The 16,424-nt window shown below is 42.2% G+C and overlaps 1 protein-coding gene across 1 annotated transcript in view; it reads left to right on the top strand.

The window, feature by feature from the left end:
- The first annotated feature begins 572 nt into the window (after positions 1–572).
- The window catches only part of Lamb1 (laminin subunit beta 1), a 72,280-nt gene continuing 56,428 nt past the window's right edge, over positions 573–16,424 (top strand). Inside the window, exons 1-7 of the mRNA XM_071612897.1 lie at positions 573–660; positions 807–931; positions 2,014–2,189; positions 4,773–4,908; positions 8,069–8,142; positions 14,192–14,380; positions 14,469–14,532. Coding sequence (XP_071468998.1) covers positions 895–931; positions 2,014–2,189; positions 4,773–4,908; positions 8,069–8,142; positions 14,192–14,380; positions 14,469–14,532 — 676 coding nt within the window. The 5' untranslated portion in view covers positions 573–660; positions 807–894. The remainder of the gene's footprint in view (positions 661–806; positions 932–2,013; positions 2,190–4,772; positions 4,909–8,068; positions 8,143–14,191; positions 14,381–14,468; positions 14,533–16,424) is intronic.

Below are 16,424 nucleotides of genomic sequence, written 5' to 3' on the forward strand. Positions count from 1 at the left end.
ACAGATTGTAAACATGTCCTGAATAAATGTGTGCGTATAAACAATACACAATGAATAGCATTTTCCTTTTTCATATGAAGACATTGAAGATGTGCCCATCTCAGACTCTGGGGGCTGTCGGTATGTGTGTGTGTGTGTGGTGGGGGGGTTCACATTCCAAACAACAAACCCGACAAGTTGACCCTCTTTCTAAGGGGTAACCAGCCTTCCCCCAACGCCTGTGCAAGAGTTTGTAGCCTTGGGCACCTTTTCATGACTCACTTCTTACAAATGTAAATGTACGAGTCCAGGTAGGTCCCAACTGATTCCGGTGGCTGGGTGATCTGAGCACCTATCTCTGAAACCAGCCCAAACGCATCCCACCCTCACACCGGCCCAGGACGCGCACTGGTGGTGACCCACCATCACGCTGCAAACTGGAGGAACCAAAACCCAGCAGCAGCCCTAGAAGCTGCCTTAAAACAAAAGAAGCGCCCCGGGGGGTGGGACCCGGACCTCACCCCCTCCTCGCGGAGTTGCAGCCGCCCGCCCCCTCAGCCCCTGCTCTCATTTGCGCATGAGCAGAGGCGCCTCCCTAGGTTCCTCCCAAGGCTAAACTTTCTAATTCCCTTCTTTGGGCTCGGGGGCTGCCAGGACCGGCAGGAACGCTCGCACAGTGGGGTGAGAAGAACAAAGTGGCTGCATGATTCCCCCCCCCCCCCCCCCTTTCTCCAGCCCACCCCCTTCTTCCTTGGGAGCGGCAGGAAATGGAAGTGCCCTTCTCCTTTCCCTGAATATTCGCCTTTTCCCCCCCTCCACCTCTCCAGAAACGAAGACGCGAAGAAGAAAAAGCAGGCAGTTTGGCTGGGGTGTTTCCCTTCCTCGGCGGTGTCCCCTCGGCTGTAGGGACTGGATATGGGGCTGCTCCAGGTGTTCGCCTTCAGTTTCTTAGGTAATTCTGAGAAGCGGTGGGGAGAGGGGTGGCGCTTGGGCATGGGGAAGGGAAACCCAAAAGCGGTTTGTCCTCGCTTCGAAGGTAGCCTAGGGGACCGGGAGCAGGACTGGTTGGAAATTATCTCCCTGGGATTAAACGCCACCACCTTCACCTCGGTGGTGGTTGGGGACGGCGCATGCGAAGGGCTGCGGACCTGCATCCCCCGGCTCTGCGCCCAGAGCTCCCGCCCCTGCTGCTCCGGAGGAGGCACCTTCGGCCAATTCATTTTACCCATTAGGAAAGGCAGGCTTCCTAGGGTGGCGGGGGTTGCCGTGGAGGATCTGCGAAAAACTCAATTGCCCAGGAAAGTGCCTGGGCCGAGTGTAGGTATCGTCCAGGGAACTGATTTGGGGCCATGTGGCTTTAATTAACCATCGCTGTTTGTCTCTGGGTGGCACCAGAAACAGCTGGACTAGATGGTTTTTCGAAATGGCGAAACATTGAAGCCACTTCAGATCTGCAGAAACGAAAGATTTGTCCTTTGCGTGAGGAAGCGGCATCTGCTACAAGCTCCTAGTCCCCCCACTGAATCACCAGAGACCCCCGCGTGCATGCACACACGCTTTAACCCCCCACGCTGGCTCATTTCCACGCGCCCAAATTTCCACGCACACATACTGAGGAGGCGCGCCGCACTGCCATGTGCGCGCGGATGTGCAGCGCGTGTCCGCTAGCCTCCCTGAGCCTCGGTTTAGGCGTGTCCAAGTGGCAGGTCAGCACATCCACCTTTTGTGATGGGAGTTTGCGCCCCTGGGGTGGATCAGGATGGGCGCAAACTGTGGGATGGGCTTTCCAGGAGTGATGCCTTCAGCTGCTGTTAGACTGACCTGATGACGTGTGTAGGTTTCTTTCTGCGTTTTTTTCCTCCAGACCCTGCCTTTCCAGCCTCTTCTCTTATCGCTCCTTTGTGTTTTTTTCTGTGTATTCTGCTTTCTTCTGAATTAGCTCTGTCCCCGCCTCCTGTTTTTTTCTTTTTCTCGGGCCTATTCCCTGCTTGTGCCCCCCCCACCCCCCAACCATGTAGCTTGCTCTTCCTGTAGCCTTGTGCGGAACCCGAGTGCGCACTCAAGAACCGGAGTTCAGCTATGGTTGCGCTGAAGGCAGCTGTTACCCCGCCACCGGTGACCTTCTCATAGGCCGAGCTCAGAAGCTCTCAGTGACCTCCACGTGCGGACTGCACAAACCGGAACCCTACTGTATTGTCAGCCACCTACAGGTGAGGATCCACGATCGGGTGCTTGCACCTCCTCCAGACCTGACCTAAGGGGCAGGCGCAGGGGATTCCGCATTCTGCCAGCAATCCAGATAGGAAATGCAGCCAGCCAGGGGAGTCCTGGGATTAGGCTAGTGGCTCTCGCCCCCACCTCAGTTTGTACAGTTGCATCCGCCAAACATTTCCTGCCACTACCACAATCAGTAAGAAAAGCCAGGACTGCAGACAGACCTGGCCTTTGCCAGGGGCTCCAAAAGTCTTTTTTTTTTTATCTTTTATTTGGAAATGTGCATTAAAAATGGTTTATCCTCTTATATACTGAGCAGTAATCTTGGGTTTTCCCCCTCATCTTTCATTCACACACACACAAAAAAGGGTATTCAAAGCACTGCTGCCTTGCAAGGTGATTCCAGTCACTGAATCCATTTTTATTTCTTGGTTTGGTCCTCTGCCCACTTTCCTCCATTAGATATTAGGATCCTATTCAGAATGCCCTGGTTGCCATGGTACCCTGAGAGTAGAGGACCAAAATGAAATGGCAAGGTGTTACCTGTTTCTAAGAGTGAACCCAGATTTTAAACTTCAGAGGTCATGTATATACAAAGTCAGAACTAATTTAAAAGACAGAGCATAAATTACCCAGAATTTGGATCCTTTTCCTTGATTTTTAAAAAGAAGGCCTTATATCTCTGGTCTCTAACAAAAGCAAAAGATGTTAGTCTCACATGTAGGGTGAGTTCCAAGCTAATTGCTCAAATCCTGGTCAGGCCACCCACCTGTGTATCTGCCCTTCAGTAAGAGGACAGTGTGTCCTGTGCTTTGCACAGCAGATGCCTTAAAGCAGAGACACATTTACAAAGCAGAAAGCTCATTCTGGAGACCTGATAAATTAAACTGAAGGAATGTGGTAAAGTGACTTCCACTTATTTGCTTCCAGGTTTATACAGAGATGTCTAGACTGCTTCCTCCTGATTAGAAGGGAGGCTATAATTAAACTTTTTTTTTTTTTTTTTTAAGTTCTGGTAATTGTTCGTCAGTACTAGTTTCCTTGACTACAAGTTAATGAAGGCAGTTGATGTTACTTTTTCTAATATTAGCATTTAAATTTTACCTAAACCATTGTGCTGACATTTATTTCAGAGGCCAGGACATCCTGTAAATGAATCACCAGAGTCTGAAATCAACTTCAACCAGAATGAGAATCCGTCTGCTTGTCTTAAAAGCAAGTAGAGCCAGACTCTCTAGTTTATAGGATTAGCCATGAAATTGTAGAGTGCTTTTCACAGACAATGGGGTCGAAAAGGGAATAGGCATACACTTTTTAAAAAAAAATTTTTTTTTGGTGCTGAGGATCAAACCCAGGGCCTTGTAAATGCTAGGCAAGTGCTTTATATCCTCAAGCACTTTCCCCAAAACACTTAGTGGGCGTAGAAATTAAGGGAGAAAGCTTTTGTTCCTGGTCCTCGTATATCCCTAACTTTGGGTCTCTATTATTGTTATTTATTTATTGGTTAATACATCTTGCCAATCCTCAGATTCTTTGGGGAAGAAGGTAATGACTAAATAAATACAAATGTAAAAGTATAGTCAGTCAATTTGGGCTTTGTAAGAATACTGTCCTGAACCAAAGTCTATTTGTGAGATAGATATACGTCAGTCTCTATATTTTTCCGTCTTTTGCTCATTTTCAGACTTGAGAATAATCTGCACTTCAGAAAATGTAGGTACAGAGCAAAGGTCCATATGGAAAGGGAAACTAGTAAACTTTGTTTTTTATGATCCACTCTATTACCATGCAAAGACAATTGGGAATTCTTGTGGCCCTATGGCCCATTTGTCTGTGGCTGCCATCTTAGGGAGAAAGAAAATCAGAGAAATTCAAGTCTCCTCTAAAACAAGTTCATCTTCATTCCAGTTCACACTTGTTTGTGAGTTCTTTGAATTGGCCCCCATTTATAGAGGTTCAATGTGGCAGGACAGCGTGGTACCCGCCTCTCCAGCTATTCTGGGCAGTTTGCAGGTTAGCCTGTGAGCCCACTGCCAAGCTGCTTGCTCAAACAAAGTAGAAGCTAAGAAATCTTGTTCTGTAGATCCCAAAGCTTCTCAAAATACTTCTGCCTAACACTTGGTTTCTGCCTTATTTAGGTTTTAGAAAATCAGGCCAAATGAATTGTTCTTTTTCTTTTGTTTTTTCATTTCCAGTTTGCTTTATGTCAGCAAAAACTCTAATACCTCTTCTTCATTTTCCTTTAGACTAAGCTTCTCCAGCAATTTACTGAGATTAAGGTTTAAGCCTAGAAATTTGATTTTGATTAAATTAGTAGCTTATGAAGACAAAGCCCTCTTTTTACTTTTGACCTTGAATTTGCAAGAAAGGAGAAAATTATTTTCAGTAGTATTTTAGACTCAATAACTTAAAAATGTGAGAGTCATTTAAGAAATTTTTGCTTATTCATCTTTTTTGAAGCTGTAATGGTTTGATTTTTGTATTGTGGGCTAAATGGGTTTTTTGTTGTGGTGGTGGCTAGTTTTTTGTTTTGTTTTAATGAGATTGCTTCCTAGACTCATGAAACTACTTGTTTGCAGGAGGACAAAAAATGCTTTATATGTGATTCCCAAGATCCTTATCATGAGACCCTCAACCCTGACAGCCATCTCATTGAAAATGTGGTCACTACATTTGCTCCAAACCGCCTCAAGATTTGGTGGCAATCCGAAAATGGTATGTAGTTGACGTGGGAACAAGTTCCATGGGTGTGATTGGTAACATGCATGGGGTTTACGGGCTCCTGGTGTTTGTAATTACTATTGGCTTTTCTGTCCTGTAATTATGGCCTCTGACAGATACACTGCCTGCAGCAATAACTTTTCTTGGTAAAATCTGACCCTTCTCCCTGAAGCAGACAGCTAAGAAGAAAGCGATATCTCATGCTGGACCACAGGAATATGCCATCGTCCTCACCCAAGGAGTCCCTTAGGGAATGAGTTTGTGTCAGGGGCAGTCACAGGAGGGTGTGTGAAGAGCTCCATATTCCTCAGGCTCTCTTGTTGCAAAATATATAGAGACTGACATATATCTATCTCACAAATAGACTTTGGTTCAGGACAATATTCTTATTCTTCCACAGAACATAGCTTTCATTTTTATCAACCCCAAAGGAAAGGGGTTGATAAAATCAGAGATCCTCCCCAACCTTCTTTCCAGCTACAGAAAATTTCATAATAGTAATGCTGTTAAATAATAATAGTGATATAATTATAAGAGTTCATCAATATGGATATGACCCTAAGTTAAACCATTTCCCAATAATTGTGTAAATCCAGCCCCCTTTTTTCCTTTGCCTTTTGGGTTTTGACTTATTAAATTCATCAAATATGATGCTCCTATTGCTAAGAAACTAAGGTCACATGAGTATGACATTTGTTAAATGTTGAAATTTAGGGAATAAAGGTAAAATCAGTGTGTTAATTAACAATGTACTATTAGTTATTTTTATTAAAATTTTATGGAAAAGGACCCTCAAAGAAGTGAACAGAAGTCTGATATAAAGGGGATGGATACAACTAAGTTTCTTTAGCGTAGGCCTATACCTAGGGAGCTTTGGATATGTGCACTTGTTTATCATCCAATAATACAGGAACTCCCTTAATTTAATATTTTCCATGTCATTCACTATTAAATTGCAAAAGTTTCTAGAAGACTGTTTCTAGGGAGGGTTAGTTGTTCATGGGTTGGCCTTGGGAACTATTGGTTACAAATTTGAGACCAATCCTCAGAAAGTATGCATAATTTAGGTTCATTCTTAAAGAATTAACAATTCCTATAGGAAAATATTTTGGTTGACAGTTCAATGTGACAAACGTTGCTATAAATGTGAGTCACAGAGGATTTCTGAAATAGCCTGGAGTGTATTACAAGCAGGGGCAAGAGTGTATCCTGACCTTCCACATTCTTCCAGTGAAATGGAAAGACAATTAAAAGTGTACCTGGACAATAGGAGCAAGACTGTCTCTGTTTTATTAGTAAAATTGCTTTTCAGGTGATAGAGTTCCTAGGGAAGGTTTTTCTTAGTTATATCTGGAGTTGATCCGTTTCTACAGCTTTGAATTTTTGTAACAAGAGAGTCCAAATGCCAGAAGGATTTTCCAAACAGAGGGGCTTGAGTTCTCTGTCACAAAGATTAGATGAGATTAGACAGATGGAACTGGGCCTTTAGAAAGTCAGACTGATTGTTACTATACCCTATCATCTCTCTGTTGTCTGATAGCTCACAATTAAAGACTTTCTCTCTGAATGTGACTTTATCTATTTTCTGTGTGTTTTGCGTGAGTTGTGCTTATGCATGGTGGTATTTAAATCAGCAGTGCTCAGGCCAAGAGATGTGCCTGGAACATACAGCTACTTTTAACTGACCCTTAATGGTAATCTATTCCTAGATCTGAAAAATCAAATGCCCTATAGAAGAATGATCTTGTTTCTATTCTCCATGGATCGTTCTTCTCATATTAAAACTCAAAAACAAAGCATCAGAAAAAAAAAAAAAAAACCATAGTGCTTTATCAGGCTATAAATCTAAATGGAATGTGTGCTTTGGGGACACACACTGTGGTATGTGTTCTTACATTACATGTAAGAATGTCTTATGGAGCTGGTCTTGCTTTGTACTTTATTTCGTTATCTCTTAATTTTGAACAAATATCCCAGATTTTTTAAAAGCCTGGAAAAGGAGAGAAGTAAAACCACCTTAGCTTACATTTCACTCAGGAATAAGTGTCCAGAGTAGTTTTGTAACATGTTTCTTTTTAATAAGTTAGATAAGTTTCGTTAGTATGATTATAGTGTTTTTCTTTAACATTCCAACTAACTCATATCCGTTCCAGTGACCACTTTTTCCCCTCAATCGACTTGGCAGTTTTCCAGCAGGAGAGTTTATTTCAAAAGATCCCACTGATTTCCTGAAAATACAACCAGCCTGTGACATGATTCATTCCGACACATTCCTGTCTTCCTGCGTTTAAGAGTTCTTTTACTCTGGAAGATGGCCCCCAAAGGCTCCCTTCAATCTGGAAATATGGAAAAGTCTCCTTAACCAAACAGGCAGGCTAGAGGGCTTAGGGTTGGGGGAGGTGCTTCCCATCCCTGGGATTCCAGTGGCCTTTTTAGTGTGTTCAAGTGGGACCGACTGACCCTCAGGGCACAGTGCAAAGGCTCATTTGTTTGTTCAGGCTTTCCCCTGAAAGGGAAGATGTTAGTATTTGTTCTGGGCCAGTTTATTTACTTGACTGATTCTTTGTCTCTTTAGCATTGTTTTTCGGCTGTGGAAATGCATCCAAAGTTTGCCCCCACCGGGACAGATTTTTCTAAGTTGGCATAAACTAATATATGCACTAGATTTATTTATTTTCCTTGCTGTCCCATACAGAAAAAAGAGTATTTGTATTTTATTAAAGGAGGATTGTGTTCCTTTGCTTCATACTGCAAGCTGACCCCCTACTGTGTACAGGAAGTGCCCCCTTCCTTTCTGAGAATTGCTTGGCTTTGTGGGTTGGGGCATGTTTCATGTCTTCCTGGGCAAGAAATGTCTTTCTTGACAGCACTGAGAGGCACCCTGCCAGATGTCTTGTTCCTGTGAGCAGATTGAGTAAGTTGAGTTCCAGAATGATTTGTGGAAAACTGAAGACCCATTCTGGCCTGTGCTTCTTTACCTAAATAAGTACAGAGGATTAACGTTAATATCTTCAACTTCAGCATAAGTTGGAAGGCAAAGAGGATTTCTACAAGGAGCGGAAGGGTAGTTTAAGAAAATAGTCTTAAGTAGTTGTTCAGAGATGTCCCCATTGCCTTACTATTTCCTTCTTTATTTTTTAAAATTCTCTGATAGGTGTGGAAAATGTAACTATCCAACTGGATTTGGAAGCAGAATTCCATTTTACTCATCTCATAATGACTTTCAAGGTAAGAAATCTATAATTTTCTCTCAAATGACACGTGCGAGTACTGTGTAATCTCCCCTTTCAAAACAAATGTCCTTGTGAGTTGGCCCAACTGGAATTTTTGTTGCCCTAAGTTGGGATCATCGAGTAATTTTTAAAACATGGACATGAATAATGACCATTAACAAATACTCTGTCTTCATGGCCATAAGTAGAAAGAGCTTCTATTCTAAGGTAATTCAACTGTAAACTTTTAATTAGATATCTCTCTAACTCTCCGTAGAGAGAGACAGCATTGACTTACTCCCAAACCACAATAAAACATCTGGACATAAATCTTTGATCCCATGTGTTTGTTTTAAGGCTGAGTCTTGGTAGCTGAAAAGGAAGTGTATTATCTTTAGTTTTCAAGGTTTTGCAAAATTCGTGGGAATAGTTTTACAGTTCCTTAAGAAATGTGTGTGCCTTCTTAAATGTAGATTTTTCTCATCGTTTTTCTTTTCAAGATGTAAAATGATTCCAGGACTAGGGAATGTCTCTGCACAAAGTCCCTTTGTTTCTTCTCAAGCAGCTGCCTGGAAATGACAGACTCCACATGGCTTAAAGTACACGTTGGCGCACATAAAACTCATAATTTGCTTTTTGCTTCCCAGATTAAAATCGCTTTTGAACAGTTTGCAGTTGGAGTTAGGGAACTTAACTTAACTACACCCTCTCAGGTTAGGAAAATGTGCTTGGGATACATGTCCCATATGGCCAAGGAGTTGTGAAAGTTTCACTTGTGTGTACTTACCAAAGCCTGTGAGGCCAAGGAGCAGGGGTGGGCGTGGGAGCCAGAAAGTGACTAGCAGGAACATTGGGGCCATGTGGTTCCCAGGCCTGAGCTCTTCATCTCCTTGCTTACCCCCAAGTAACTGGTGGTTATGTTGCTGGGACAGTAAGGTTGACGTTGATACTGGATCCCGAGGGTGAAGGGGAGAACGGTCACAGAATCCAGGTGCTTCTTTTCACCAGACTTGTCCTCTCACTGACCACACAGTCAACCTGGTGGTTAATTAAAACTCAGTCACACATGAAGATGTTGCCTTCAGTTTATGTGACACCTAAAAATATTGAAACTCACCTTTATTAATGCTTATGGTCTTGACTTTTATCTTGGAGAGGGCATCTGTTCAAATACCTGGATAGTTCTGAGTTTATTTCTATTCAAAAGTCCTTTGTGCACATATTTAGTACTCATCCTAGTGAATATAGTGGGCCAAAGATGAAATTCTGCACACAAATGCAAAAGGTCAAACAGCAGGTGGCAACTAGATTGTGAATGATGGACACGTTGGTCAATGTGTAGTTTAAGGGAAAAAACTTACCTTCGGGTTCTAGCTCCAGTGAGAAAAGCAACACATATGTGGGTGGGCGGATTTGGGTGTGAATCTCTGTTCCACCACTTACTGGTGTGGGGCTTTTTCATTGGTAAAATGGGAAGAAGGATGCCTGTATCCAAAGACTGTGTGACTTACCCCTCTGCTCTGGGAATGGGGATAATCGTGCTCTTCTGGCATGTTGTGGGCACTTGATAGTTTTATAAACGCTGTATTTTAGCATAGAGGAGGGGGATATTAATTTTTAGCCTGGGATCAAGGAGAAAGCCTCCCAGGGAGAGGACTGGGTTACACTGGACCTGAGCCAGGAGGGCTGACCAGGATTTCAGTGAGAGGGGGTGGAAGAAAAGCCACTCTTGGCAGAGAACACAGTCTGCGAGCATAGCACTGGTGGTGGGACCGTGGAGCAGGGTTTGTTAAGCCAGGTGCTCTGTAGATTTGCCTGGAGCTCCAGGAAGTGAGGGTAGGGAAATTAGCAAAGCAGATTAGAATCAGAGGGACCTTGTATCCTTGGTGAGGAACCTGAGCTTTATAGGCCTGTGTTTCAGAAAGGGCAACCCACAAGGAAAAAGAGCAAGGACTGGGATAGTGAGAAGAGGGGACAAGTTGGGAGCTCTTATTGAAGTCAGGGCTGGTGTTAATGGAAAGGCCAGCTATGAGCCTCAGAGAAGGGAGCCTCTTCCTGCAGCTCAGGAGTCCAGTCCATATTACAGGTTGAGTATCCCTTATCCAAAATGCTTGGGACCAGAAGTGTTTAAAATTTTGAAATATTTCCATAGACATTATCACTTGAGCATCCCTAATCCTGAAATCAAATCCAAAGTACTCCAATCTCCAATATTCAAAACTTTTTCAGTCAGGTTGGCACTCAGAAAGTCTTGAATTTCAGAACATTTCGAATTTCCAGGTTAGGAGCGATCAGAATGTTCTTGGAAAGCTTTTTTACATCCCATGTATCCTCCTGCTGCCATACTGAGACCCTCTGCTACCAATGCCTTTGAGAATCATTGCTGAGAGGAGGACACCCGGTTTCCCATGGACAGTGACTTGGATACTTTAGGATCAAAGGTTGACCCATGAAGGGGAGAAAGAGAAGAGGCAGAGCAGCAGAAGGAAAAGGATGAGTCAGAGGTTATCTAGCCGGCTAACTGGGAAGGGGGTGATTACATCCACAGTGGTGGAGAGGGAAAGGGAACTGAGGTTGGAGATGGAGATGAAGAGTATGTGTTTATTCTCACTCGAGTTTGCCATGGAGATGACTGACTAGGTTTTCTCATTCTGGCCAAACTCATCTTGTGTATGTTCATTAGATTTTTGTATACAGTCAGATGTTTCCAAATTCTTGTGTTTATTATACATCTGGAGGCAACTGTGCAACAGCCCAAGAGAAGATTGATCACTAATCAAAGGGCACAGAAAAGCTGCCTTCTTGAGGTGCAATGCATTGTTCCGGTTTCCAACAGCATATTAACTCCACAGGAGATTGGATGACTTGCCAATGACCCTTTGGAACTTAGAAGTTTCCAGAAGGGAAGAAGAAGAAAGCACAGGCAAGACTGGTTTCAGTGATTTTCCTCGCTTTACCTTTTGACACAGTGACACCAGACCAGGCGTGGCCCTCTCAAACCCTCTCCAAGTGTCACCAAGTAGGAGTCTGATGTCATGGGACTATGCCATGGCTACTGGCACACAGAGTTTAGTCAGTCACTGGGGATCTCCTCCCTTACCTAAAATTCTTAGTCTCCCTTCAGTTTGAGTATCATTTTCTTCTATTCCTGGATAGGTAAAAAAGTAATTTATGCATCTGAAAATGTAAACTACTTTCTTACTCTGGACTCATTTTATCAGAGAAAAAGGGTCTTGGGATTAAGAAGAGGTCTGAGGTCTAGGCACGTGCTCATTTTCACCCTTAGCTCTCCCCCAACTTACTGTCAAGTGTTGATTTTAATTTAGAAGTAGGTATCTTTATTTGGGTTCTGTTTCCTAGGTGGCTTAACTCTCCTTTGATCTTCTTTCATGGTGGTCTGACTTCACCTCCCAAAATGCGCTCGTCTGTGTGAAGGATTTGCCTATTTGCTCTTTGTTAGTGCTCATTCTGCTTTCTCTTACTTCCAGTTGTCCTTGTTCATCATGCCCTCCTAAATCTTCATCTTATTTTGTTTTTGAGCATTCTATCTTTTTTCTCTTTCCCCTCCGACTCTTTCCCTCTTCTATGCCCTTAACCAGAAAGGGGGATGGTACTAGTCTGATTTAGCCTGGATTTAAATGTAAGCTCTGCCTGTAACTATCAAGTCAATTAATGTCTGAGCCTCAGTTTCCTCCTCTGTAAGTCAAATGTGTTACAAGGGTGTGTAGTTTCCCAGGGCGGCCCTAACAAAGTACCACAGACAGGGGGATGAAACAATAAATATATATTTTTTTTCTCCATCTCAGAGGCTGAAATCTGAACTGGAGGTATGGGCAGGGTTAGTTTCCTCTTTCCTCATCTTATAGATGGATGATTTCTCCCCGTGTCTTCACACCATCTTCAGTCTGCATGTGGATCTTCATTTCCTCTTCAAAGGACACCAGTCATGGTGGATTCGAGCCTGCCCTAATGATCTCCTTTAGCCTTAATTATCTTTTGAAGACCCTATTTCCACAGAGTCACATTGTGACACATCGAATTAGATCTCCAACATAGGAATTTGGAAGGAAGTCGGATCAGCCCTTGGAAGAGAGTTAAATGGAATACTGTAATTGGCATCGCCGGCTCTGCTGTTTCCTTTGGTCTAGCCTCTCGCTGGTGTATTTTCCTGTAGCACTGACCTTGGTTCCCCTTATCTTGCCTTTGCTTTTTTTTTTGGAGACATCATATAATTGATGGTTTCAAATATTATGTGTGTGCAGGGACTTCATGTTTCAAGCTCTGTTCTCAAAGCTGAGTGCTAGACCACTGTTTTCTCACCTCACATGTAACTGGCACATGCCCCAGGCCCAAATACAAGGGCCTTCACTCCTCTTCTATGCCTGTGTCATCGGCAGCACTGGTGCCTTGTTTCCTTTCCTCTCCACTGAGATCTAATTGACCACCAAGTGTAATTCAGCATATTTTACTGTCATTAACTTTTCAGAGCAGTCAATTCCATCCATTTGTTTATCTCCATGTTGTAATTGCTTCAATTAAAAAACTTCACTTTTTTAAAATTGGGGAGTTCATTCAGGGGCACTTAACCATTGAGCTAAACCCCCAAACCCTTTTATTTTTTATTTTGAGACAGGGTCTTGCTAAGTTGCTTAGGGCCTTACTTAGTTGCTGAGGGTGGTCTCAAACTTGTAATTCTTCTGCCTCAGCTTCCTGAGTTGCTGGGGAAAAAAAAAACTTTTAATTTTTTCCACTTAGTTTCCCCATATCTTGTTTTTCCAAATTCAATAATTCTGCCAAAAGCGTTATTTCGCTAAAATGTAATATGATCATTTAACTTTTTTCTTCTTAATTCCTCAGGAATTCCTTTTCATTGTAGAAGGGTAAAGTAAGCCCCTTAAAATGGCAAATAGCTGTCTTCATACCCTGCCCAACCAACCTTTCCTGCCCCCTTTGGCCACCTCCAGCCCCTGCCTAGAAAACCAGGGAGGGTTTTTAAGATTGTTTGATGCTATCTTCTCTGCGAAGCATTTCCTAGCTTTATTTATTTTTAAAATATTTTTGGTTGTAAACTATGCATCACATAGAATTTGCCTTTTAACACGTTTTAGTGTAAGAAGCTCTGTAGTCCTTAAGCAATAACTTCCGTTGTCTCTTCCCTCTTCCCCTAGTAACCTCTAATCTACTTTCAGTCTTTACTCTATTAGATATCTCTTAACTATCCTAGATATTTCATATAAATGGAATTATTATATTTGAAATTTTGTGTGGCTTGTTTCACTTAGTATAATGCTTTCAATATTCATCTACTGTAGCAAATATCATAATTCTCTTTGTGACCGAGGGATATTTCATTGTATGTATTTTGCCATATTTTGTTTATCGGTTTACCAGTTTAAAGAGACTTGAGTTCTTGCTACCTTGTGGCTATTGTGAATAGTGCGGCATAAACAGTCATAAAAGTGTCTATTTGAGTCCCTGTTTTTAGTTTTTTGGGTATGTACCTAGCAAGAGAATTGTTGAATTCCCAACATCTGGATTAATTTCTTCCTCTTTTTTTGAATCACACTCCATGTAATTAAACTATGGTGTTTGACATGTACTGTAAATTTTTTATGCTCATATCAGTACCTCATTGAACTATGTAGAGCACATGTAATCCAAAAAGGCCCCTGTCTGGTCCATTTAGGCTGTTCATACATTTATTGAAGGGTTACATGAAGAAATGAAAGAATGAGCACCCAAACCCAATTGTGTTATGGGCATGGTGGGTAAATGTGCCAAAAATTGTTTGCTGTTAAGGCCTGTTTCTAATTCACTTCTAAAGAGAAACAGCTTACTAATCTAGTAGACGAGGAAAACTTGTAAAATTTAGAGAACAGACACTTTTCCTTGCAAGAAGAGGCTCCATTAAACAGCTTGAAGTAGTTGAAATCCAGCCGCTGTCTGAAATATCAGCCACATGCAGTCAGGGTTTGTGGCACATAGTGAGTGACATTTTCATGTGTGACTTAAAAAAAGTACAGATTACCAATAAAAATCATGAGAATTTTGTTCCCTACTTTTAGACATTCCGTCCGGCTGCTATGCTGATAGAGCGATCGTCTGACTTTGGTAAAACATGGGGCGTGTACAGATACTTCGCCTATGACTGTGAGAGCTCGTTCCCAGGCATCTCAACTGGTCCCATGAAAAAAGTCGATGATATAATTTGTGATTCCCGATATTCTGACATTGAACCCTCAACAGAAGGAGAGGTTTGTTTAATCCTTTGTTCTCCATTCTACTTGCAAGTCTGCTTTTTTGGACATTGTAAAAATGCCAACCACTCTTATCTATTTTTAGGTGATATTTCGTGCTTTAGATCCTGCATTCAAAATAGAAGATCCTTATAGCCCGAGGATACAGAGTAAGCTTGTTTTCAAATAAATGTTTGGGTGGGAAACAGCACTCATGAAATAAGTATCACCAGAACCCAAGTATTCAGTCCCTAATCCACCTACATTTTCTACATTTTCTTCCTTCCACTACCTGGAGCTCTTGAAATGATCAGTAATAGGTCTTCAATGATGGAGAACATGTTTTGATAAGAGTAAAAGATTTATGTCATAAGTACTCAAACAATTATGTTGATCATCCTGCTTTACTTCTGTTATTGCTCAGTATATTGTTTAGAATACAGATTAAGCTGTTGTAACAAAGAGTGCCAAAAAATACAGTTGCTCAAATAAAGTAGAAGTTTATTCTCTTATGCAATCAGCCAGAGGGATTTCAAGAGAAGAAATGTAGCTCGACTGCTATAATTATGCTTTCACTTCTACTTGCTAAGTGGGTAGCCCTAGCTATATGGCCAGTCTTCTTCCCAGGTTTAGCCACGTGGCTAGAATTAGATCACTACCAGTGTATCCTCAATCTGTGGCAGGCAAGCAAGTTTCATTTAAAATGAGAAATGGAAATTGTCCGCATCACTTCTGTTCATATTCCATTGGCTGCAACTGGTCACAGTACAGGAGACACTAGGAAACATCTCCAACTAGGTGGCCATATGCTTTGCTAGAAATCTTGGTGAGGAAGGAATGGGAAGGAAGAAGTGTCAGCCGTCTCAATGTACTCAGTAAGGTGAAGGTTGTATTTCCATTTAATAGGTGAATACACTGAGGCTCACAGTTGGACAACATACATAAAGTGATGTGGCTATTAAATGGCAGTCAGATCTGAACCCACGTTATGATTCTCAGTTCAGAGCTCTTTTTAATGTTCAGCAGGTATGCTCATGCTATTACAGTATTACATGCTATTATATTCTGATCTTTTTGGAAAACAATGTGCAATAATTAAAAGTATAGGCTTTGGAATCAACTGGATTTGAATCCCAGTTCCATCATATAGCAATGTGACCTGGGATAAGTAATTTTTTTTTGACTTTTGTCTTGTTGCTGCTTTCTTTCATCTTTAAATGGAGAGAATGATATTAACCTTAGGATAATTGTGGAAGGAAAATGAGTTGATATATATAACTGACCAACCAAAATGTAGGACCTATAGAAAATGTTCAATAAATTGAAGTGGATGTTGGTGTGAATACTGTAGCCAGCTGTGGTTTGAGGTATTGCACAGAGCTGGCCCTGGAAAGGGTGAGCCTGCCTCCCATGCTGTGGAGTTGCAAACAGTTGAGTAGAAGCAGGGCTGGTCCTTGCTGATCTTTCCCAGCTGTGCTTGGCCCCTTTTTGTAAACCAAGTCCTCACGGAACTTCCAAGCTCGAAGCATGGAAGAATTGAGTGGAAGAAATCCAGGGAATATTGCCAGAAAAGTACTGCTTCCCTGCTTAAATTAATTTTACATGTGGCCCAGACTGTCTCTGGTCCCTAATTTACTCATTCATTCTATTGTAAAACAAATGTTTAATAGTATTTCCAGCTCTGTGCCACTATCTGAGTGAGCTATGAGGCCATCCTTCCGTGTTTCAAAATTCAGTTGTGAAAAAACATCCTCATGAGCTCTAGGACAAACCTCTCCTAAGTCCCCAGAAGGACCCACCTACCTTCCCCCTTGTAGGTGAAATATGGGGGACTTGGGGATGGTGCTGCTTCTATAACTTTAATCCCCTTCTCTTTTGTTTCTCTGTGATCTCAGAAAACCTATTTGTGTGTGACAGAAGCATTCATGTGAGCTGATCATGCTTTGGATTTACTTTGTAATCTAGGGAACAATGTTTCTTGAGTTGTTCCTATTGTACAGACCTCGGAGAAGCACTTCAAAGATGATCCCCTGATGGAACAGCAGTTTTTTCGAGGCTTGAT

This window comes from Marmota flaviventris, chromosome 1, assembly GCF_047511675.1.
Source record: "Marmota flaviventris isolate mMarFla1 chromosome 1, mMarFla1.hap1, whole genome shotgun sequence".
NCBI classification, from domain to species: Eukaryota; Metazoa; Chordata; class Mammalia; order Rodentia; family Sciuridae; genus Marmota; species Marmota flaviventris.